Source organism: Calonectris borealis, chromosome 6 (assembly GCF_964195595.1).
Source record: "Calonectris borealis chromosome 6, bCalBor7.hap1.2, whole genome shotgun sequence".
Classification (NCBI taxonomy): domain Eukaryota; kingdom Metazoa; phylum Chordata; class Aves; order Procellariiformes; family Procellariidae; genus Calonectris; species Calonectris borealis.
In genome coordinates this window covers 22,950,042-22,974,835 of record NC_134317.1, presented here as the reverse complement: position 1 = coordinate 22,974,835, position 24,794 = coordinate 22,950,042, and the positions used below count along the sequence as shown (strand labels likewise).

Sequence of the window (24,794 nt, the reverse complement as noted above, 5' to 3'; positions counted from 1 at the left end):
TGTCAAAACCAGCTTTTGATAAGAGAAGAGCTGGGAAATATAAGCATGTTCTTTGTAAAGGACACACCAAAAAACATTATGGATATTCAAACCAGCAAGGTTATCTGAATATTCAACAAATTTATCTGCTCTACAAACTCACTAGCAAATTTAAAAATAATTGCTCTTCTAGGATTTGATCTTGAGAGCTACTGAATGCTTCCAATGACGTAACAAGCATCTTTGACACAATTTGACCTTACAGCACACAGTGCCTGTAGAAACTGCCTAGTAAACTACTCATTAAAACAACTACTGTATAATGTTCTCTGAATATTTCTCTATTTAAATTCCGTATATGCTGCACAGTGAGATCCCACAGTCTACTAGTGAATATTAAAAACAGTAACATCTTCTGTGTAATACATCTTTTGCTTCCTCAATAACAACGCATCTTTATTTTAGTTAGTATACAATGAAGTGTTAAGATTAATTATTGTTCACTACTGTGACATAACGTTCATTATAAAATTGAGAAGTTAGGGTAGAAACATGAAAATTGAAAAGATATCTCCTCTCTTCTGAGAGAAAGGTAAAGAAAAATTATTCTCAAGATTTGTTCTACACAGAATGGCCTATTATGAATCAAATCAGTAAGCTCATCAGGATCTGTTCTTAAACTTGCCCACTTGTACTTTTTTTTAGGGTTCAATTTGCAAGCACTTTGAGACAAAAAAAATCTATGCCTTTTGCCCATTTTCAGCACAATGTAATCTGTGAAATCTCATATTAAAAACAGTGGAATTCTGCTTGGGCAACACCCTTTACCAAACATAAACATGATAAATCTAACTTGACCCTTCTCAGCTGTTGTGCTTACTGCCATGTGCAATTCCAGAGATTCACTGACACACTTTATTTATAGGGAGTTATTCTCAACAGTAAATAATTGTTATGTCTTATATAAAGCTTTAGCAGGACAGAGACCTTAACTTTGATCTGATAAATGGTTCTGTTTCTAGATAAGTTCCATTTTTAGGGCTATTTTAGGGAATGTTTTGGATCCTACTGCTAGCAAGTCTTGTGAGTATCTGTCTACTGTATTTGTCCTATGACACAAAACCTTAGGATATGAAGAAAAAGAAACACTGAACTGTAAAATGCTCAATGGAAAAACTAAATAAAAAGTAATTCAACACTCTATCTCTCAAAATCAGTTAAGCTACATTTAATTTAGTTTACTGATGTCCCACATCTGCAACCCAGTAAAGTTCACAATTGTTACGTTGCACAGCTGTGGTTTAAAGCCTCTCTTTGCACACAACACACTGGCAGCAAAGCAAAAACAATTAACTTTTATATGCTTTTAACATATGGACCAGTTAGAAGTAGGAAAACCTCTGTGTCCTGAGTGAAAATATATAGTTTCCATTAACTTGACCCAAATTCTTACAAAACATAAATTCTGATTCATCTTTAAGTAGAGAGATTATAATTACAATGGCTTTGTTTCTAATTATTTGACTTAGAGTGTCTGCAGTTATCTCTTAGAGGTGAAAACACTAACACAAAAGTACCATTATAGAAGGATTTTATTGTAGGATGAATTAGTAAAATTAAGATGTATTTCAGTCTTCTGCTCTATTGTGATGTGTAGAATTAAGAGAAAAAAATGCGCTAAGCCCAAATGGAAACATGCTATATTTCAGTCCGTAAGTAAGACACACACCAAGCCAAGAGACCTGCCACTATTTATTGCTAGAGTAAGGGCTTGTACTCAACAGGAGTACACAGTGACAAACATGACAGGTCAAATCATGGTTCCACTGAAAACAATGGCAAAGCATCTACAATTTCAACTGGCCAAGATTTCACTCTATGCCCAGTAGTATCTGTTCAAGGGACTGAAATGCAAGAAAATCCATTTGTTTCCCTCAGTTTCTGACTCTTCATGAGGAATCAGCTGCTATCAAAGTTACAGGCAAATTAATATTGAGATAGTATTCTTGTCACCAAGGAGTGGTGAAAAGCGGTTCTTTAAAGTGATTTTGCAAAAGGCCCTAGTTCTTTTGTTCTTTAGTGTGCATAAAGAAAACCTGAAACATTTTTTTCACGTTCTCTCACAGCACATGGTCCGTTAGTTGTTTGTTTTGGTTTTTTTTTTATATGAGACATACATTGTTTATAATTACTTTTTGTCTGAGGGCTATAAGCAGGGCTGGAGAGTCAAAGGTACAAAGAACAGCCTGAAAATCAATACTGAGGAGGAGAAATGACCATCAGGCAGGCTAATTATAATTAATTTGGTTTTGGAAAAAATCTATTTTCCTCAAATTTTGGACAAAAAAACATCCCTTGTTAAAGCATCGCTATCCTAACTCTTCAGTGAAGGTTGTGAAAACTTTCATCCCAATTCTCTTTGACAGATTATGCTCAAATATCTAGGCATCATGAACGTGGAGTGTTTATTAGCAATGGATGATATATTGATACTGTATCACTCTGAATGTGTGAGCAATATCTAATGCTACCAAAATTATTAGACGTGACATTGCTGTAGCAGTAATGGTACTCAGCTCTATATTTATTCTATGCAGCCAAGCCCAGCCCCTACAGATCCTCAGAGCTAGGACAGGGATGTTTCCCAGCATCTCTACTCTGGTGGTAGGAAGGCTGGAGGATTTCCCCTTCCCTCCCTCCAGGTGGCAACTCCCCCCCTCTCTCCAGCAAGGACCTAAGGCAGAGCAGAGCAACCCTGACAAAAGCTCTAAAGGTCTGTGAGTCATAGAAGGGGAAAAAGTCTGCAGAGATTGTGTTCCAGGCGTAGAGAATCATGTTGTGCTGCAGCTTTTCTGAGAAGATGAAACCCCTCTGGCATACCTCCCTATCCCGCCAGCATGATCTGGTCAGCTGGGGAACATAAGGTAAGAGAGAGGAAAAGTGGAAGAGAGAGCTGCAGTCTCAAAATGTCCCAGTGGTGCTTTGCCCAAGCAGTCCAATGGTACCACCACTTAAAGGTGATGCTGCAAAAATTCTTGAATATCAGCACAGAGAGTCAAATGGTCTGACTCCTCACTGATACCACTAGTGAAGGTACCAAGGCTCTCCTTAATTTTTCCAATTAAAGCCCTCTTCTCTTACAAGGAGACCCTATTTTCTAGATCACATCATTCCTTTTCTCTCTGATGTTTTAGCTGCAACAGTGATAAACTAAAACTAGAGACAAGCAGGAATGCATTATATCTGAATGGCAACATGCATATTCAACTGGAGTATGGCAACTTTTTTTTTGTGGCTACTTCTCTCTTGTATTTGGGGTAAATTCTATTTTAATTTCAGAATATACAGAATTCTCAGCACAAGAAGCTGAGAAAAAGTCTGTAGAAAAAAGTGACAAATATGGAAGCAATTGGGAGAACTGGTAGGTTAAATCAGAATATGTTCATTCAGTTTTGAGGTTAAAGGTCCCTAGAAAGTGCAAACAGATTCCAAAACGTGTCGAACCTGCCTAAGTTTCCACTGAAAGATGACAAAACATGCTGTACACACTACAAAATTAGTGCCATAATGTTTAAGTTCTGGTGTCGCACTCTCTTAACTATTACAAATGTATATTTAATGTCCTGCTGTTAATTTCTAGCCCTTTAAACTACACAGCCTGCTACTGTGAAATAGAAGCATTTGTTAAGAGGGGATAAGTATATTTGATAAATTTCAGGGATTAACATGATCTTAAATTAGTAAAAGAATTTAGTCTTTTTAATATTTATTTTCTTGCTGCTGCTCAGTTTTTGACAGTGGAAGACATGGCAGTTATATAAATATACTTCAAACAGAGGATATTCTTAGGATGGGAAAGGCATCTTTTTGTTCTTACTGGTATTTAAGAACTACATTTTCAGCAACTATCAGACCCATGTTACCAGTCTCAAATTCCCTCTTGCTTCTGGGATAGCACCACCTAGTGACTATTACACATATTGGAGATTGTACTTGGCAAAAACCACCTACGCTGCAAATTCCAGAGCTAGTTGCAAGCAGATGTGAGAATATGCTGTCACCCATCTTCAAACAAAACACCAGAGATACTGGCAGAAGGCTCATTTCAGATCAGGGTTACCTGGAAAGATGCAATATGGCTTCCATGTAAATTATTAACTTTCACATCAGTTGGTAATCTACAAAAAGCTGGAGAATATTGTATCAAGATTATTAATCTTAATCTATATTTTTTCTGGTTTGCTTTAGGAATGAAGCACATGTTGAGTGGCGGGAAGAGGGCTAAGAGGCAAGGACAGAGTATGATGGGACATTTACATAGTCACTATTCTTTTGTTTACAAAAGCCTCTTTGTAGGAAGTTAAGAGAATAGCATTATCTTTCTTCACTGAGCAGAGATGAAGCAGCATTGCCAGCGATACCTTCTGTTCTCAGCCAAACTTTTCATTTATCTTGCAAGCTGCCAAAACTAAACCTGGCAACAATCTGATTTTAGAACACACAGGCCCCAACACAGGATGTGAGTGCCAATTATGTTAGACAGCTGGAAAAAATAGACCAAAATCACAGAGACTTTTAAAAAATAAAAACGACATAAGGGTTTTAAGTTATTCTTATAACACCATGCACAGGAGCACATGCACAATAATTTTTTTAACAGGATGTCCTGTACCAACTTGACAGAAATGCAGACAACACTCAACTTGCTGTGCGCTCTTCATGGAAAGGTAAATGTTCTATAACGGGAGGCAGAAAGCACGCAATTCATGTAGGTAGGAAAGAAGGAAGGAATGTAAGGAAATACACCAACATGGTAACTATACATTACTGCAATGAGAAATATCTTCTTGCTGAACCTTTTATGCATCTTGGGCAAAATACCCACATTCAGCGCTGCTGCCACTGAAGATATCTCTAAAAAGCCAGAGGAAGATAAGTTTGCATGAAAGCATCAGCATTCTGATTTAAAAATAGCAATAAAATCAAAAGTATAACATTTACAATAATTGCGACTGATAACTGGGACAAAGCACCTAATCTGTTTCATTCTGACAATAGCTCCAAGGTATAAAATGGCTAGTAAAGAAGCGTGTGGAGGCACATTTGGCCAGATATAAGCTTTCTTTTTTGCTTTGCTTGATCCATCCAGCATGAGTAAAAGAATCTCTTTTACCAGTTTAACACGGACTCAAATGTCAGAAGTAGACACAAAGATTCTTTGTTCCCCACTTGGGCACAAACCAATCCTACTCCATCTTAAACTATATCTCCCTCCATCTAAGCTTGTCATAGCTGAAAGAAGAAGCAGATTCCTCATTGGATCCTCACCTCCCAGGGACCTCTAAAAGCATAATTTGAAGGGGTAATCCAGAGCCTTCTAATTACAGGAAAAGAACAGAGACATTGTAACAGGAATCTATCTTATGCTGAATATAAACAGATATTTTGCTATCAGCTTTACATGTGCAAAAAAGGCTCCAATATTCTGCAGATGTTCTTTTTCTACACAGAAATCTCAAGAGAGGTTAAAGGCATCACCAGAGGCTATGACTGGGCTACTGAGGGTCCAGAAATCCCAGACAGAGCTGCTGCACAGGCACAGAATTGCATCTACAGCCCATGTACAATAAGCCTACACAGCACTACCTAATGCATGTACACTTATTTCTACCTAAAAATACAACAACCTAATTTGCATATGTCACATCAGATCACAAGAATTTTGCAGTCTAATACAATCCATTGCATTTAGATTATTCCTTAGTATTACATCTTTTTCTTAGCCATTGTGAAAAAGATACTTCAAAAATGTGGACAGTATTGAGAGATGTGTACATTTGTTGGCTTGTTTGCATGTATACTGCAGAACTATCATTGGTATAGGTTACTGGTATTGTGGCATCTATCCATGGAGTAATCAAACTTCATCTTGCTGTTTTATTTAGCTATAGATCTGTGCACTTTCATGTAAGTCAGTGTCAACAAGCTTTAAATCAACTGAATTAATTAATTCTAGCAGATTAGTATGTTTTTTATAATTTGTAAGAAACTTTAAGTATTGAATCAATGCATCTAAATAGATGGAATTTACCACCAAAACAACTCGATCTACATTACATGATTTATGAACTGTAAGACACGGTACACAAGAATCTATCAATGGAGAACTGATCTTAGTAAAGGACTAACAACAAAGAAACTCCCGTATTTTCATCCTGCTCTGAGAATGAGTTCTTGCCCTACATGTCAGATAATCTCCCTTTGAGTGAGGAATGAATTTTGCTGCCTGGGTTTTTTGGAAGAATTCATGTCCACATATTTAAAAAAAAGAAGATCATAACATTTTAGATATCTAGGAAACTTTAAACACCAGAGCTAAAAAAGACTTTAAAAAGTTGTCCAGAAACAATTAGAGTTTTAGAGGAGTAGGTAGCTGAAGAGATTGCAATGTTAGCAAAGCAGTGGAGAAAATACCTGTTTTTGTTAATGGGCTAGAGAACAGCTGCTGAAGAAGTTTGTTCTCTGAAGTTCGCAACACCACCACTACATCAGCAGGAAGAGTGTCTCTGTTCTTCTCAAGGAATGCACAGGCATCATATAATACCTAGCATGGGAAATAGAATCAGAAAAGTTGCCAAAAAGGGTTCCCAAAAACTACTATGATCTTTAAAATGTGAACAGTCAAGATGACCAGGTAGAACAGTTTGGCTCTGACAAGCCAATGAATTACCTGCAAAGCACTTAAAAGTGTACAGCTACAGCAGTGTCTTCAGAATGTGAACTGGTTATAAACAGCACCTATATTCATAGCATGTCACTGCGCATCAGATTGGGTTAAATGGCATAAATCATGTTGTATTATGCTTTGTCATGTCAAACTGTGGTACACATGATGCAATATAACAGAGATACCTCATTAAAGCTTAAGTTGACAGTTTACGTGTGAAAGTTGCACATCTAGGTACATTAAAATAGGCTTCCCACTGCTTTGAAAATGACAGCAGGAAAACAAAACATTCATCTATTTAAATTATTTTAATTGTTTTTATTAGAAATTAATGCCTGGCTATTTGTATTCATATAAGAATTAGTTAATTTTGCTTAACTTTTTATTTTTCTTTTTTAAATTGCAGTAATTTTTTAGACTTCTTTCATTATCACTATCAATATTCCTCTCTAGCCTAATTCCACTGCAGTCCATTAGTTTACAGAGAAATTGAATGTTCTCCTGCAACAGAGAACTGGCCAGTAGTGGTTTTATGACTTGGCTATTTGGGTACAAAGAATTTACTGAACCTGTGTGAAATTTTACGGTTATTCTTAACAAGCCAGAAAGCTGGACAAAGTTTACTAGAACATAACTTAAAATTTTGGAGTCTTATAAATGAGCCAGAGATGAGACTTCACTGATAACTATATAAAGCATGGCTATTTCATTTTTATTTTGTTTATAAACAAAGATTTGGACCCAAAATCACAAGCAAAACTCATGGTATGTGAAACAACCGGACCGTTATTCCCCATATAAAATAATACGCGAACTGCTGAGAACAACAGAAGTTAGGTGCTACAGAGTACAAGAAAACATCTGTGCTAGCTAGCTCCAGTCTTTCCAATGCTCTCTATAGGATTTTAAATTCTGTTACAGATGCCGCTTTACACTGCATTTTATCCATATACTTATATATGCACACACAGAGAACTACTTGTAGCATTCACACGAAGTTAACAATTGAGTAGCCTGTTCTGGCTCCACAGAGTTGCTCCTTTGAAGTCATTGCAGTAATAGTGTTTCTGGTGCCAGATTTCTTTCAGAATAAAAGGTGGTTACTGTCTACACAATTTGTGAAAGAGCCCTAAGGATAGGCTCTAAAATGAACTACTACACATGAACATTTTATTGTAGATTCTAGGTTTCCGTAAATGTTATCATTTTGTCTCTCAAAATGAGAAAAAAATTCATAAAGCAGAAACTTTGGATAAAACAAATAATGACCATTCCACTGTTATTTGAACAAAATAAAAATCACATGACCTTACCTTTCCAGCATAGTGCTGAATGCCAAATGACAGTTCTACTCCTTTTGGTCTCCAAAAGTATTTGCATCGTAAGTTATCTTCAAATTTATCTAGACATTGATAAGAGACATATATAAGTGATATAAGTGATTTAGCATGCTAAGTAAAATCGTCATCCTAATTAGGGAGACTCTGCTGCTCAGGAAGCCAGAACTACCATAAACACATATATTATCAGACTGCTCAGAAATAGCTAAGCCAGCTTCTCTGTGCTTTGTTGCAAGCTGCCACTTCTGAATGGAACAGCTCAATCTAAACTAGCCCAGTAAGACTGTCTTTCAGGTCCCACTGTTTGTGGATAGTTTTGTGCATGGAAAACTATCGAAAGAGAGACCAACGAGAAGGTGTGACGACTTCTCATATTTTGCTATGAATTTGCTTGTATGTATATATAGGGCTTGGGGTGGGTTTATGTCCACTATGTACATTCAAAGCTGTGCATATATCTCGCTTGCTTAAATGCCTATTATTTGTATTTTCCCTATCTTCCTTTCCCCACTCATTTAGCTTTGTGCATCATGTTTTAAGTATATGTTAATGTCCCCAGGCTGGGACTATCTCTCATTTACCTTTGGACTTCTACAGAAAAAGAGGCTTCTATCTAAAACCTCTTCTAAAGAGGCTTTCTGTTTCCCATGACTACCTCTAAAGAGCCGACAGAAAAAGAAACACCACTTTCTAAGAAAAATGTCTTTTATGCCCTGTGATATTTTGTATGCTCTTCAATATTCTGTAATGAAATTAGTGCTGATGCTGTAAAACTTGCTATTATATTTCTTTATATGAACAAGCAACTAGAGACCTGAGGCCAGATCAATTGATAAAATTCTCTGTCATGTTGTGTAGGTCAGAAAATATTATCAAAATGTTTTTCCTAATGTTAGAATCCATTAATATTTTGTGTTAGGTTTTTCTTTCTATTAACATTTAATCAAGCTTGTATTTGAAGCAAAAAGAACTAAATTTGGAATTTCGGGGGTGTGGGGAGGAGGGTGGTGGAATTAATGATTGTCTGGCACATCTGGAGAGGGCAAAATATCCCACTTTCCTGTCTCCTTGAGGGACCCAGCTGTAGTGTGTACAGATCAGCAGTAAGACTGATCAGCCCTGGACCAAGGAAAGTACTTCTGTGAAAGTGTATATTCAATATTCACTATTAACTGATTTATAGGAGCACAGGGAAGCACACAGCTTTAGTACACAAATGAGGACTGGAATGAAACCATAACATTCATTCTATCTGTGACCTAAATTCAAGTTTCAACTCAGCCTAGCAGAAGTGAAAAATCTTGTACATATATCGTGCAATTCAACAGGCAGCTGTTATTTTTCTCTCATAGTTTGAGTCTCTGCTGCACATTCCATTGAAGGAATTGGAACTCTCTTTCATATCGCAGGAAAAAATGTAGCACTAGTAAATAAACGCAAGACAACAGTTTTAAACATGGCATGCACTGCACGTTTTAAAGTTGGCACCAAGATTTGCTAAAATATACCTAAAATATGCATGAAGGAAGGGAAATATTCAGCCAGATGGCACAGCAGAAATAACACACACTTTCTATTTATGATGAGATAATCTGGAGTGAAGCAGTATTTTCTAATTGGATAAACATGGGCCTAGGAGCCTGGGAGATCTAAATTTTACTCTCGACTCTAATGCTGCTCACAGGGTGGTCCTAGACACAAGATTCCTCTATGTCTCAGCATTCCCTTCAATAAATGGGGATAAATGCTGCTTGATATACCTCACATACAGGGACAAGACACAGGTTATTTCCTTGTAACACTAGAAAGACAATAAGCTCTTGACACCTGATATATAAGATAACTTTTGCAATATAAAAGGAACAGAAAACATGTAAGTAGAGAAAAATGATGAAGCATAATGAAAAATATTCTTAACATGTCAAATGAAATGGCACAGCATCAGCAGAACAACTAGGCTAGTAAAACTTCAGGAAAGATGTCATTCCACCCTCTCAAAAGATATTTGTTATTTCCCAGAATTTTTGTTTGCACATACCAACTAAAGTTAGGTCTGTTGCCTGAGGAAATCGACTTTCTTCATCTAGTAGAGACAGGAGACCCATGGGTTTCTGGAGGAACATATCTAGAAGTGGACGGTTGTCCTCATACTCCACTGTAGTAGCATCAATTCCCTCACTCTGATATTCCACCTGCAAAGTCACCAGCACAGTTTTAATATTGAACCAGTAAAAGCAACGTCATCATTAGGACATTTATGATGCACAGCAGTACTCTATAGGCCCCAACAACATTATTTACAAAACTTCAACTGAAAGAGGTCATTATCTTGGATTGAAATCACATTCCCATTTACTCCTGAACATGATCTATGGTTCAGGATGGCTGATTCAACTAGACCTCATCAGAGTTGAACTTACCTGCTCAAGTGCAAAGATATGTTGATTGAAATAAAACTGGATCTGTTCATTAGCAATATTTATGCACAGCTGTTCAAAGGAATTTCTTGCAAAGTTCTCAAATCCAAATATGTCTAGTATTCCAACATTCATCCCATTTTCAGCATTGCTGTATGTGAAAATACAAACAAAATTCATCATGGGCAACACCAAGTTAAAATAAAAACAAACAGGGTAATTAAGATTGCACAATTGATTCAATCTGCTGCAAAAAGAGAGGAGAAAAAGTGTGTTTGAACCTAAGACAACTTGTGCATTTCTTCAGCATCGTTAACACTTTTGTTTTCCACTTGCTTCTTGCAAATTTCCATGAAGAAGGCAGGAGAATCATAGGTACATAATAACAGACACTTAGTTATTAAAACAAGTGGTTTCAATAGGCAGATCCCAAATAAAATCTATTGTCTGCTCCTCTAGGTAGACAAAAGATGTCAAGCTTTAACAGTATGTTTTTGCTATACTCAGTCAGAAGGGTAATTACCGAGTCTGCTGCTGCTACAAGCTGGACGGTTAAGAGCCCATGTGCTAGCTCAAGTGTACTTATACCACAGTCACCACTAGAACTGCAAGTCTGGATGAGGATATGCCTATATGATATAGTGAAGTGCCAAGTAGAGATCTCAGATCAGAGGCATTTTCACATCACCTAAGGGGTTCTCTAGTTTCTAAAAATCTCTACAGCTGCTTGAAAAGACCAAAGCAGACAGATCAGTACCTGGCAATGAAATCATAAGGATGCACAATGTGAACGTTTCTATAATTATGAAAAACAAAAAATCATCACTTACATCTCAAGTAGCAGCACAATAATAATCCAAGATCTGTATTTATTACTAGCTTACAAAAGCAGAAGAACTGTAAGGACTGTGAATACATACTAAAGGTTTTTGGTGTACTCCAATTATTTACCAGCCTTTGGTATGCTTTTAATGTTCACTACATAGGAAACATCTTTTTAAAGAATTGTACAGCACTTTAACTATTCAATTTCCATTGACTTCAATAGCTAAATTCCACTCAACTCTTTGAAAATGTTGGGGTTAATGTCCTGGAAACAGAATTCAGTATCACAGCATGAGAGCCATTTTGAAGCTTTAGCCAAAATAAACACAGCACCCTTTCTGTAAAATCAAAAATATACAAATGGATGAACCCATCAAAGACATATGCACAGTAAATACACATGATTCAGTGATGTGTAACTTGCCATATATTTTTATCTGGCTGAAGCAGCGTATTAATACGATTTACGATCCAGCTGAAGAGCCGGCCATAAAGTGCTTTAGACATGGCATCTCGCACGTCAGCTGCTTTGTCCACTGTGTTTGTTCGGATAATAGTCTCCCCTCGTGTTACAACACAGTGGGAGGTTAGGGCCTCTTGAAGTTCTTCTGACCCAATACTTAGTAGTGCAGCAGCTAAAAGACAGTGGAAAAAAGATACACGACTATGATTATGCAGTGGAAATCACCAGCATTGCCCAACTGTTACCACGAGTTAGAGATTCTCACAAATACAGTCAAATTGCATTTACAGAACTGACAATGCTAAAATGTATTTACCATTATCTAAGGCTTCTGGGTTGGGAATCTCACTTTTATCTGTTTGGTGTTGTGAAGAAATGGCAGCAAACTCAATATTTCCGGTATTTAAGATTCCAGTCAGAATTCTGTACACTGAGTACACTTCCTGTAAAAGATGACAAGAAGCACTTTTAAGGAATCCAATTAGATATATAGATCACATTTAGGCTATGAAAGAAAAAGGTGGGCATTGGAATGGCTATTAAAGCCTGTAGCTCGCTCTGAGACCACGTTCTACAATTCAAGTAAGCTCCTATTGACACAGAAAACAGCATGATACAGAATTGTCAATGGACTTGCCTGAGTACCAACTGAGACCTCAGGCTGGTCTTGGCTTCTGAGTGTGTGGTTATGCTTCCACAGCTCACTTCTGTCATAAGAGAGATTCTGTGGCAAAGGTGTGTATTCACAAAACCAAATGGCAGCCTGTGCATAGGCAGCACTGGAAGTGATTTTTATAAAGAAGGTCAATAATGGTTTAGCAACTGGATCTCTTACCTCATCAGTGAATCCTATAATTCTAAAGCAATGCTGAATCGCTTCAAATTGTCTTCCATAGGAATCTTTAGTAACAATATCATGCATTACTCTTCCAGTTTCATTATCAATATATCTAAATAGAGAGGGAGAAAGAAAGCACCATACTAGTAGATATGCTAGTACAACCTCCAGTGACTTCAACGCAAGTATCTCAGTAACTGAAAAGAACATTTATTTCAATATCTTCCCATTACATACTTCTAATTCATAAGAAGTTTTTGTTTCTGTTTCACTAACTTTTGCTTATTCTTTGTTAATATCTATTATAGTGTTACCAACATTTCACACACATCCCCTCACCCAGATCAGATGCACCCAAAGTACAAACACCAATTAAAAAATACAACTCCAAAGTATATTCTGGGTTCTTACTAAAGCATTACAGTAACAAATCATAAGGTGATTGTCCTGATTTGAAAGTATGACAGAATATCTACATAATAATAAGCTTGATTCTTCCTCCTCCTCTTTAAATAGGTCAAGTTCTCAAACAAATACAAATAATGTAATGCCTTATTGTCCATCCTTTTCTTTGCCTGGGAGGATTAAAAAAAATCCTTAAGGGATGGAGAAGGATTAAGAGAGATTTTAAGGCATCATACTGAAAGCAAGAGCTGATCAATAGCTAATTACAACGAACAGGTAAAACAAGTGAGTGATAGTTACCTAGGAGGTTTTTTATCAGGAAGTCGATATTCAGAAAGTTTCTTCTGATGATAAAGGCCAGCATAAATATAATAAAATATATGGAAATTTTTCTCTCCCCTGGAAAAAAAAAGTATCCTTTTAAAGCACATGTGTTTATTCTTGTGGCATCTTGTACAATGTAAAAGTAGTTGTTCTTATCATGAGCTCACTGAAGAAGGTAGCAAATCTCCCACTTGTTTTAATGGTGTAAATGTGTGCATGTTTTAATGTGTAAAACACAGAAAACCCAGCCAACCACCATATTTCTCCAAAGAATGGAGCAGCTCTGGCTTCAACTCCAAAAGAACCTAACTGATTATTCTTGACATCATAGCACTGTACAAAGGATCACTGCTTTAGCAGAAGATACAAAAGCATTTAAAATAAAGAATTTTGGAGAATTAAAGGGAATCCAAACATTATATAAATGTGAAAGGACAGACAATTAATACACCTACACAGCCTGTTTTATGACCCTTGATTTTTCAAGTAGATATTCAGAAATCTTTGCCCCCATTACAGCTCCCGTAGGTGTAAACATCATTTCCAGATATTTTCCAAAGCGACTTGAGTTGTCATTGATGGCAGTGCAGGCATTCCCAAATGCTTCAACCAGAGGATTCACCTGAAGAATTTTCTCACGCAAAGCACGGTTATTGGCCTTGACAGAACAGATACAGATTAGAAGAATCATTAAAAGAATATATTGCTTACCCACAATCCAATTCTTGCTTCAGAAGCATAGCATCCCTTTTTTATGCTTGTATGCGTTAACCTTTCGACTTACACAACAGGGCCAACAAATTGAGGAACTCTCCCACAAGTAGGAAAAAACAAATTCTTCTTTCTTTGCAATCATTCTGCCTCTGAGGTGTCATGTAATTAGTTAGAGTACCAAAACCATCAAAAACTAAACACACCTACTTAAGGTTGACCTCACACACTTGATTTTCCCATCATTTTGCACTAATAGCATTACTCATAACATTTAAATGTTTATGAGCTGCTAAGATGAGAGCCATAGCAAGATCTGTCATTCTTTTTTATATAATGAACAATGGTATATGTGATAAACACTGTAGATAACTACAGGCACTGAACACTCGAGACCTGGCACCTTCTCTTTAAAAAAATATTGAATGGCTTGGTGTGGGTGTATCTTAATTCAATACTCTCACATGCATGATTACTCTGACCCTAACTCAAGTGGGACAATTCACATGAGCAGCTTTAAGTATTAAAGATTAAATAAAGTGGAAATTGGAGGTGGGGTTGGGAGGATTTGTTCATAGTTTTACATGATTGGCTAAGAAATACCTTTCCCAAGAAGGTCAAATGTTGGACAATCAGATGGGCACTTTCTGTCTTTCCAGCACCACTTTCCCCGCTGATGATAATGCACTGAACACACAAAACAAAACAGTTAAATGCACAGCTCACCACATGGTCGATTTCAGCTATTACTGCTCCTATCTGTTATTTAATGTTTAGTACCAAGACTACAAAATACTTTAAGGTATTCAACTCCCTTCTCAACTCCCAACTCAACTCCCAACTCCCTACTCAACTCCTTTCTGAAGGGAAAGATCAGCAAAGGCTCAGTGTTATACTTGATTTCCTAGATACTAAAATGTGTCTCACAATGCCTGGTAGCAATATGCATATGTGTGAAGCAGTGACTGAATTTCTAAGGGCTAAGACACATAAACGAGTGACTACGTCTACAGGCTAACACACGCTATGCACATGTGTGGCTTGTTTCAAATGCTTAAAACTCAGAAAATTGCCACAGCTCAGTTGATGCGACATAATTCAGCAGTGCATCTGAGCTCACTGCATTGACTTCATATGAATCAACATGAAACACAGGGTACAGCTGTATTTAACACACTGACCAAAAGTCTGCTCCTGGCTTTAAAACTAATCTTAAATAATTGCTGCTGTGTAGAGAGATTCTTCTGTAGGTGACGCTGATATTCAAGCTAGAACAGCAAACTAGCATCTAAACATTTCAGAAAAATATGCATCTGTTCATTGGATGATTCTGGGAGAACATAGCCATCTTCTTCCTGAGTCAGCAGTCCTTAACACATGGTATTTTACAGGCTCTTCAAATGGCTTCCAGACTCAGGGATTAGTTAGAATGGTCTAAATCACTTGGTATCCTCCTCTCTGCTGTTACGCTTCATGGACGAGAAGGAAGTAGAAGGCTGATATACCCTGAAGGCCAGTTCACACCTGAACACTGAAGCGTGAACACTTCAGGTCATAGCAAGTAAGAATTCTAACAGCATTTATTATTTTCCCATTTTTTCATATGTTCCACAGATCACCAGTACAAATATTAGCCTACTTATGGTACAGTATCAACTGACATATAATTAAAATGTTAACACTGAGCAGTTGCATAGATTCGTGTGTTTTTATGCAAACACCTGAAAATTATTTGCACTACACTGTGAACATACAAGATTCTTGGCTGGGAGAAGATACAAGGTCCTAAAATACTTGATGCGATGACACTTCATATAGAACTGAGCTTTGTGAAAAGGTTTGAAAGGTAAAGCAGTTCTCTGGTGGTGTCTTGTGGTGTCTGATAGCAGGTGTAGGGATTGACTCTAAACAAAGTATGACATTTGAAGCTCATTTATTTGCTTCTTGTCGGGTATATTTGTTCTTCTTGGAAACAGATAACCCAATGATGGATTTACAGGATTACGATACCTAAATTAATTGTCTTTGTGTGACTAGAGAAGTCATGTACAACAGTTTATGCAGTTAAAGCCCATGAGTTCTTGTAGAACTCATAAAATTCTTGTAGGACTGGCCAGAACTTGTCTTTAGCTTCAGGAGAAATGTTAGACCTAGAGTCAATTTTCAGGCTTCACAGGAAAATACAAGGTAAAGCTCAATGGATAAAACAAACAGAATCAATACGTTTTTGATCTGGTTACAGTGTTTATCTAATGCACCTTTACCTGAAGAACCAACATAACATTGGCCAGGTAATGGAGATGAACACTCTCCTGTAATCCTTTGCAAACAGAAAATAGGAAACTGGTTTAGATCTAAATGCAAATTACTTCTTAAACAGGTATGAAACATATAATATTAAAGATGTACAATGTTAGCCTGATGGGCTGATGTCAAAACTAATTTTTTTCACCAGATAACAAGTTCTTACACAACTTATTGTACATGAGTGCTTGTTTTCTTTAATGAGTCCATCAAAGAGCATATAAGCCATTAAAGAAGTACTAGCCATCTCAGGCCACTGTACTTTCACATACTCAGTAGAAGTCCTTTTTTATTCATCTTCAATGTCCCTTTTATTTGTCGTCTTTACTTGCTATTTCCTGATTGCAGGTTTTTTATTATTTTATTCTGCTTTTGTGATTTTAAAAAAGCATTTTCTATGAATTATTGTGTGATGTGCAGAGTAAAATCAGGAGGATTTTACAAATAAAAATAATTATTAGCCCTCAATATTCATGTATATACAGAACATCAAATTAGAAAGAGTACAAAGTTACAATCTTAAGAATGTAATAAAAAGAAATCTAGCTTCTACAGCATGGTATTTCATTCTCATTAAAATCACTGCTATATAATTGGATTTGTGTCCTTATTAAATCTATATTAGACCTATCCTTAATATATTTTACTAGAAAAATTAGTTAATGGTTCCTATTTTTTGTGACTTGTAGTTAAAGGAACTGATTATCCATTGCTTGATAGTGTCTTTATGCAACCAAAAAGTGGTTCAAACTCTGTTAATCTGCTATGGCATTGAGACCCTCCTATTTTACACAGGTGTAAATTATTACAATACCCAGTGCAAGACAGGCTAGAATCAGAGTGTGCAGCAACACTCTGCAGCTGGTGTCAACTGCCAGGACTTCATGGGTGTCCAGGAAACTATACTGGTCAGGTAACCCTATCATCTTATGTGACCTTTTAGTTTCTTTTATGCCATTGTGTCCTCTTTGGAATTCCCAAACCTGACTGGATTTCTACTCTGGTTTTCCTGACATAGGAATAAAAGGTTTAAAGAAAAAATTTCCCAAAGTACAACACAACAGAACATTAGCCATAGCCATGTAGCATAGTGGCAGTACGATTAATGTGAAATCTAAATCAAAATGAACAGATTCTTGCCTGATCTTTGCTGAATGTAACCATACTTTGGTAGGCAGCATCCGCAGAGGCAAATATGTGGGGGGGATTTGATGAACGCTTCACACCATGGTAAAGCTTGGAGAACTAAATTTAAAAAAGAACACACAATAGTCAAAATACGCAACTTAGCTACATAATTAAAAACTGAAAAGAGGATAGTGACTATCTTCTGCCTGTTCAACAGAAGGTAGTTGCCTGTTTTACCACAAAATTTCCAGTGAATCACCTGGAAGAAGAGTGGTAATTCTTGGCACTGCCCAACTTCCAGAATACATATTACAACATCTAAAATGCACTCTGATGTTTCCCGCACAAGACAGTGAAGAGAACTGTATCACATGGAACAGAATTTCAAACACAAGCATTCAACCTATACAAAAGAAACTTCAAAGATAACAGCGAATCTGAAATCTGGTCCCTCTACCTGCAACCCTGATTTAGGCACCCATGGAGACTAAGATTTATGGCTCCACCCCTCTTCATATTTGTAGGGAATTAAGCTGCCTTTATCTTTACAGCATTTGATTCACTTGTTTCTTTTGAGCGGCAGCTGATGGCACAGGACACGTAATAACCCAATAGTCAGAGCAATTCTTTAGGAAGCAACAGCCTCAGCATGAGGAGGTTCACATAACCATCTTCTGTTTCCCAGAAGAAAGCCCTAAATGCCAGATGAGGCACAGCTGTGGCTGAGGTAATCTTCATCCCTCCTGTGGAATTTGTGCCACCAAGCAGAAAGGAATGAAATCAAATGAGACCAAATTAAAAAAAAAAAAAAAAAAGTGTAGCCACACTTTTCTGGAAGAAGAAAAGACTGCAGTTTAGTCTGTGCTCCTAATCCAACATTACTTAAGTATTCTACCCAGTGGTGTTAATATAAAATGTAAAAAGTGAGTACTGTCCACAGCTTGGAATCTCTCTTACCTGGGGAGAATAAATGCTGAGATTCTGGAAGGGGTTTAAGGCTATTAAAATGTCTCCAACATAAGTATAAATTTGTAAGTCAGCATAGCGTTTCTGCAGCTGATGGATAATTGTATCCTGAGAAGATTACAAAAAGTTTGATAGTTAAACAGTATTTTCCCAGTTAGGAAGATTTTTGTAAATATACTGAGAACACTGATTAAGAAATACTTATTATAAGTTTTACTAATTATTTTTCAAATGCCAACACCACAAAACCAAACAAATGTTTTCAGAATTCTTGTTAATGCCATAAAACTACGTTAAATGGCAACTCCTACTTCCAGATTAGTACATATTTTGTTATGCCAGCCTGAGAAGCAAACCTTCTGAAGAGAAAATGGCCATGCACATTATTGCTGCACTTCATAGTACATTTCCATTTAATTTTTTATTTGACCATGAAACAAGGATAATAATTTTTCAAGGATTAAATTTTAAGTGGTAGTAAGAGACTGTTTTAAACAGGACACTAGCACAATTTAGTATTATGTCTTTTTTTTGCTGTCATGCAATTTAAGGATCGTTAAAGCAAAAATTTACAGATACTCTGCATATAGGTGATATAGTGAAATATGCAACTGATGTTGGTTTATCACGTTTTATCCAGAAGCTGTAGATACCATATTACTCTATAAAAATTAATCAATTTTAGGAAAAATCACTTAAATCTAGATCTTCATGACTAAACTTCACATTTCAGGAAAATCACAAAATAATTTAAACTAGCATCACTTGTAATTAAATTCTTCCACATAATAGGATTTACTGCTACTGCTTTTATGTCACTATATAGAATATTAATGAAGTGATGATGGCAGATCAGTCACGTGACAATTCCTTTGCCATGGTGAGACAAAAATTTGCAAGAAAGAACTCTTCTCATTCTGTTAGAAGAAGCCAAAAAAACAGAAACAGGCAAAATGTGAGGCACAATTGTCAGAAACTGCTACTCAGACAGTACAGTACCTCGTCTAGAACTTCTAGATTTACCAGATCATCATCTAGAGAGTACTTGTCAGCTCCATCCACATGGTAAGGTCTTCTAGTATGTATTCGTTCATGCCTGGAAGTTTGTTAGTAGAGCACCAGTGTTATAAAACTGTATTGAAGACAGCAAACATTAAGAGGCAATCGGAAGTCATGGGTGGGTGTTTTTGTCATGCAGAAAACACAGACACGCTCTCTGAAATGCATATTTTTGCTTGAAATATCCTTTTATAAAAGCAGTATGTCAGCTTGCTGTCCAGTATAATATCTGTTTTCTCTTTCACAATATATAACCCTATCTATTTATCAATGCTCAGAGATGAAGATTGATCTGTAGGCTTACTACTCTCCACTCACACAGTAAAGTATAAAAAAATTCTCCCTCTTTTCCCTTCCCTTCTCGTTCTAAGTTAATAAACTACCACTCTGTTTAATTAAATCTTCAACCCACGTACCCAGCCCATAGTATTGTCATCTAACGAAGTTATAAGAAGCAATAAGTAGTATAAAATCCTTCTGTTACCTCGGTGTATGCCAAAGTGCCTCCTCAGATGACCTTAGATCTGGCTCAAAACAACATTTTTGAACCACAGCTGCCATCAGAGTCTAAATTGTATGGATGTTCAGTCAGCTTGCGCTCAGAGATTTAAGCCACACAATAAGCAGCAGAGACAAACTGTCACATAACCCCTTTATAATCAGATTATACTGAAGGAATCTTTGAAAATGCTGTGTATATGTTTTTAAACAACACATCTTGTTGAAACAGGGACAAATCAAGAGGCTGTAATATGTCTTCCACAGAGAGGGTGAAATATGAATGCTGTAAGCACAACTAGGCTTTTCTTTACAGCAAACATAATCAAAGCATAGTAGGAGGACACCCACCGAGATACAGTCTGCATCCTGCTGAGTAACATTTAGCATTGATCCTCAATGACAGTCCTTGACAGATTGTTTCTGCATTGGTTGCCATGTAGAAAGTAGGAACCACACGACCACACATCCTGAAACAATGCTAAATATTATATCAAGCACTAACAAAATGGTACTGTGACTTGGCAGGAAACACTGTTCATCTATAATGTTGAAGGTTAATGTGAAGATGTAGCAGGTCTTTTTTTCTCTCTTTCTTTAATCATATCTTCATATACTCATGGAATTCTGTTCCAAAAGCATGAGGCTTTTGCTTTTTTCCCCTTTTTCCCCTTTCTACATTTGAACCTACTCAGCCTTCATTCAGTAAAGAGAATGTTTTCATATCTAAGAGCTATTATATCATCAGAAGAATTATTGCATGGAAAGCCCCTAACAAAGAGGAAGGAGGAAAAGAGTGTTAGCTATGAGTGCAGCTTCACTGATAATTGTGAATCACATTTAAAGATCCTAATTTTTTTATGTCTATTTTTATTCATTTTCCTTATTTACTTTTCGCTACTCGATGAGTTCTGGAAAACTATTCTGTAATGGTTTATTTGAATTGTAACTAAATAAAACCGTGCAAACTGTTTTGTCAGCTAGGAAATAAAATAGTGGGAACATAGCAGGTTTTGCTGACAGTCCCACTTACATTTTACATCCTACATTCCCAGACATGGTAGTTTGCTTGATGTTGTACATACGAAGAAATGAAAGAAGGAGAACACAAATAAGCTATGAAAGAAAAATTGTTACAGTGGGTATTATTTCCCGTGGGCAGCATGGAGATAGTGTGAATTTGTTGAAAGGTCCATTCAATTAAATTTTCCATTTTCAGATCTTTGATAATGTGGTGAGTTGTGGGTTCTTTTTGGCTTTTTTTTTTTTTTTTAAGCAGTCACTATATTCAAGAACATCAACTTCGCTGACAAGCCAGATCCTCAAAGAAGTAGGAATGCATGTAAGTGGCCTAATGTACTATTGTTTTTTCTAATTATTGTTTCCATTTCAAACCAGAATTTAACCTCTTCACTGCAGAGAAAAATGCTGTTGTAAATAATGTAAATCATTTAGAGGTGGCAGTACCCCTCAGTCTACAGATGAAGCAAATATTTTAACAGTTGCTTTACTTTATGGAGATGTAACTAACAAAGCGATGGCTACACATTATAGCTAACATAACTCATCTGTGAAGCTTTTTCTTCCTGGAGGAAACCATCACAACATTAAATTGCAACAAGCTGCAAGTACCTACCAGAGCAACAAGCTGCAAGTATCTACCAGAGGTGCAGGGAGGAGTGGGAAGAGGGCACATTCAAATCTAAGCATCTCTAATTGCAGAATGGCTTTGTAAACTTATCTGTTATCTGATTGTGTATTAAATTCCCGCTGTTTGTTCTCCTTAAGTGATAAATGAATCCACTTTTTTATTGGAAAGGGGTTTTATTAACACTATGTAAATAAACAACTAAGGAAACTGGTCTTACTCAAATACAAGTAAAACATATATACCTTTGTGCATGTATTTTCTTGTGCTTAACTCATTTTCCTAAGTACATGATTAGGAAGAGGATATTAGGAGCATAACATCACATTAGCTTCAAATCTCCTGCTGGCCTCATCAGTTTTCTACTGCCCTATGTCCTGCAGATACATTGACAGAGTAGGAAGGAAGAATAGACAGCAACCTTTAATTATTTCCACAATTTCACATCAGAAATACAATCTGCTTTTAAAATGTTTTAAAAAAAATTCTTAAAAAGCAGAAGGAAACACTCTTAATTGGGGAAATAATTGTCGATGTATTTTTTGCATTAAAAGTAGAATTATCAGCCATTTTTTCAATTACCCTTCCTTTCTGAGGACATATAAAATGTACAAATTCTAAGCAAAAGGAAAATCAAAGGTGTGAGGTTATTTGCCTTAAGGTTCCAGCAATGTTCTGAATCATCCCCTGGAGGATGTAGCCTCTTCACTGACAAAAGAACTGGCATAAAGGGCCAGTCACTCAAGGTACCTTATCAAACCTGAAGAGCAGCATTAGATTTATTCCAGAACTCTAGTGATGAGCACTGCCTGTTGAAAAAGGTTCTCTTCTCCCAAGCATCTTCCCTTTGCCTTTTTGTTGGGCAGGAATAGCTGGAAGGGACAGAGTTCTCCCGGATTTTGGAGGAGGAGCAAAAGCGAGAAGCATTTCTCCCTCAGGAGAAAAATTTCATGAAGAGGGTGGGAAGCATGCATTTGTTCTACTTGTGGGGAAGAGATAGTTTGAAAGAAAATAACCTCTTTTTGTACTAGACACCAGCCATAGTAATAGAAGTGCATTGTAAATAGCTCATATGAACCTGCTATCAAGCTGATGACGGGGAAGGAAAAGCTAGATGGACCACATAGACTTCTAGATTGAAAAGTCATCTTGCTGACAGGTCCAACCTGAGGAAGAAAGCAGCATAGACCAGGAATTTTTATCTTCATTGGGAAGCTTCCTCTCTGATCTTTCTCCCCTCCACCGTTAACATTCTTTTATGAATGCCTTTATTTTGGCCTCTTGGTGCAGCTAAGCATTTACATTTACTGTTTTTTTTTCTAGGACTCACATAGGAAGAACTGTTTCTGTACTTGTTCTTCTTTACATTATTACCAATTGTAAAATGAATTAAAAAACTGAGATTTACAAGAAAATTACTCAACACAATGAGAAAGAAAAAAGAGTGGAGAGTGTGCTACTGCCACACAGAGAAACACAGCCTATTTCCTGTGTATTGCCAAGGGTGAATTTTGCTCCTGTACATCAAGTTTCAGCCTGGAGTAATTTGTTGGAGCAAGGCCGTAATAGAAACACTGACACAGCCTTAACTACAATATAAATGCTGCAGCCATAACAGGAATCTGTTCAACCTCCAGTAAAAACACATACACTATAATCAGACCAAGGATCACTTCTGGGGGCCCGAGTAGCTTTGTGATTTTTAAGAAAAAAAAGAAAAAAAAGGTTTTAAACTAATTTGCCTAATATTCATATAGATGAACGCTAGAAGAATTGCATTAAAATACATTGTGTATAGCATCAGAGGACTATTTTTGGTTCTGTTTTTGTTATTATCTCTGAGCCCAAAGGAAATTACTGGCTGGATGCAATCAAGTTCCTTGCAGTTAATTGCTTTCAAAACTAAATGTGAGCTGGCAGAGAAGCTAGATATCTGGTTGTAAGAATTACTTCCTTGGATGGACTACTGCTGTAGTCCAGCTGGCTAATAAGAAGGGGGAAGCTGCCAAGCCACCGTAGTCTCATCATAATATCTGACAAGGTAGCCTGAACATACCTGGCCTTCTCAAACTATTAGATGCTTAGATTTCTTTTTGCTTTTTTTCATTTTTTCTTTTTTTTCCAGGCTTCTTCAAGTTTGATTCTTCCTGATGTACAGATTTGCATTTTATCCTTTAAAATGCGAGGTTTCATAACTGTCTGTTTCTCATTACAGAAACAAACTTGTAAATGGTGACCAGCAGTAGCACACTGACCCAGCATGACCCAAAACAGTAAACTCTGAACTCTTTACTGTCTACAGTAAACATTGAAGTTTTTTCATTCTTTTAAAAACTGAAACCGGAGGTTAGTAGAAGACCTTTTCGGGTTGATTCCTATGAAGCAGCCTGTTTACAGACAGGAACATAAGCTAACTAGTCTATAGGAAAACATCTAAGAGAATAATGAGCCACATCTGGAGTTGGCCTCTTCAAAGCTGCTGATAACTAGGAAACTGCCACTTCGAACCATATAACCAAAATAATTTGATACTTAATCAACATTAACTCTCAAACCTCAAATCAATTATAGAATTTTCAGGCCAGGAGTTATTAATCACTTGAGGAAATATAGAAGACCATGGTTTTGCCCAACTTCGGCTACTGTGACATTTGATAGACAGGGCTAGCAAAATAAATGTAGATGGCAACTGGTGATTATTAAATATTTTTATTACCTCACAATTATTAGAGACTTATCTACTGCATTTCATATAGCTGCCCCACATTAACTCCCCCTAAAGAACAGCCAAATGCCACACGGAGACCCACACTATCTAAAACTTTGCAAGACGGCTTATAAGAATACTACCAAGGGCAAAATTTTTAGAATGCATTCTGTGAAGACTCTTCTTCCCTGTTTCCAATTCTAAGCTTTTAATCATTTATTTTCCTCCGTGATGTTCTGCTCCTCTACCACAGTCAAAAAGCAGCTAATAGATCTGCTACTACATTTGAATTTCTCCATCTCCTATGCTGTTGTGACTTCTTTTTTTTTAGATTTTCTCCTGCATGCTATAATGGATAGAGCAATCTGTTATTTTAAGATTGTTCATAAATAGATTATTTCTTAACTATTGTACATTCAAAGGGGGAAAAAAACCCCAGAACATTTTCATTTCAT

At 36.7% G+C, this 24,794-nt stretch overlaps 1 protein-coding gene across 1 annotated transcript in view; it reads right to left on the bottom strand.

Moving 5' to 3' along the window:
- The window catches only part of MYO3B (myosin IIIB), a 188,341-nt gene that overhangs the window by 94,812 nt on the left and 68,735 nt on the right, over nt 1-24,794 (bottom strand). The window contains exons 9-21 of the mRNA XM_075153187.1: nt 19,427-19,523; nt 18,419-18,535; nt 17,474-17,578; nt 14,633-14,716; nt 13,774-13,976; nt 13,295-13,393; nt 12,587-12,701; nt 12,068-12,194; nt 11,713-11,923; nt 10,467-10,614; nt 10,085-10,238; nt 8,020-8,108; nt 6,454-6,583 (exon numbers count right to left, since the gene is read on the bottom strand). Of these exons, the coding sequence (XP_075009288.1) occupies nt 6,454-6,583; nt 8,020-8,108; nt 10,085-10,238; nt 10,467-10,614; nt 11,713-11,923; nt 12,068-12,194; nt 12,587-12,701; nt 13,295-13,393; nt 13,774-13,976; nt 14,633-14,716; nt 17,474-17,578; nt 18,419-18,535; nt 19,427-19,523 (1,679 nt within the window). The remainder of the gene's footprint in view (nt 1-6,453; nt 6,584-8,019; nt 8,109-10,084; nt 10,239-10,466; nt 10,615-11,712; nt 11,924-12,067; nt 12,195-12,586; nt 12,702-13,294; nt 13,394-13,773; nt 13,977-14,632; nt 14,717-17,473; nt 17,579-18,418; nt 18,536-19,426; nt 19,524-24,794) is intronic.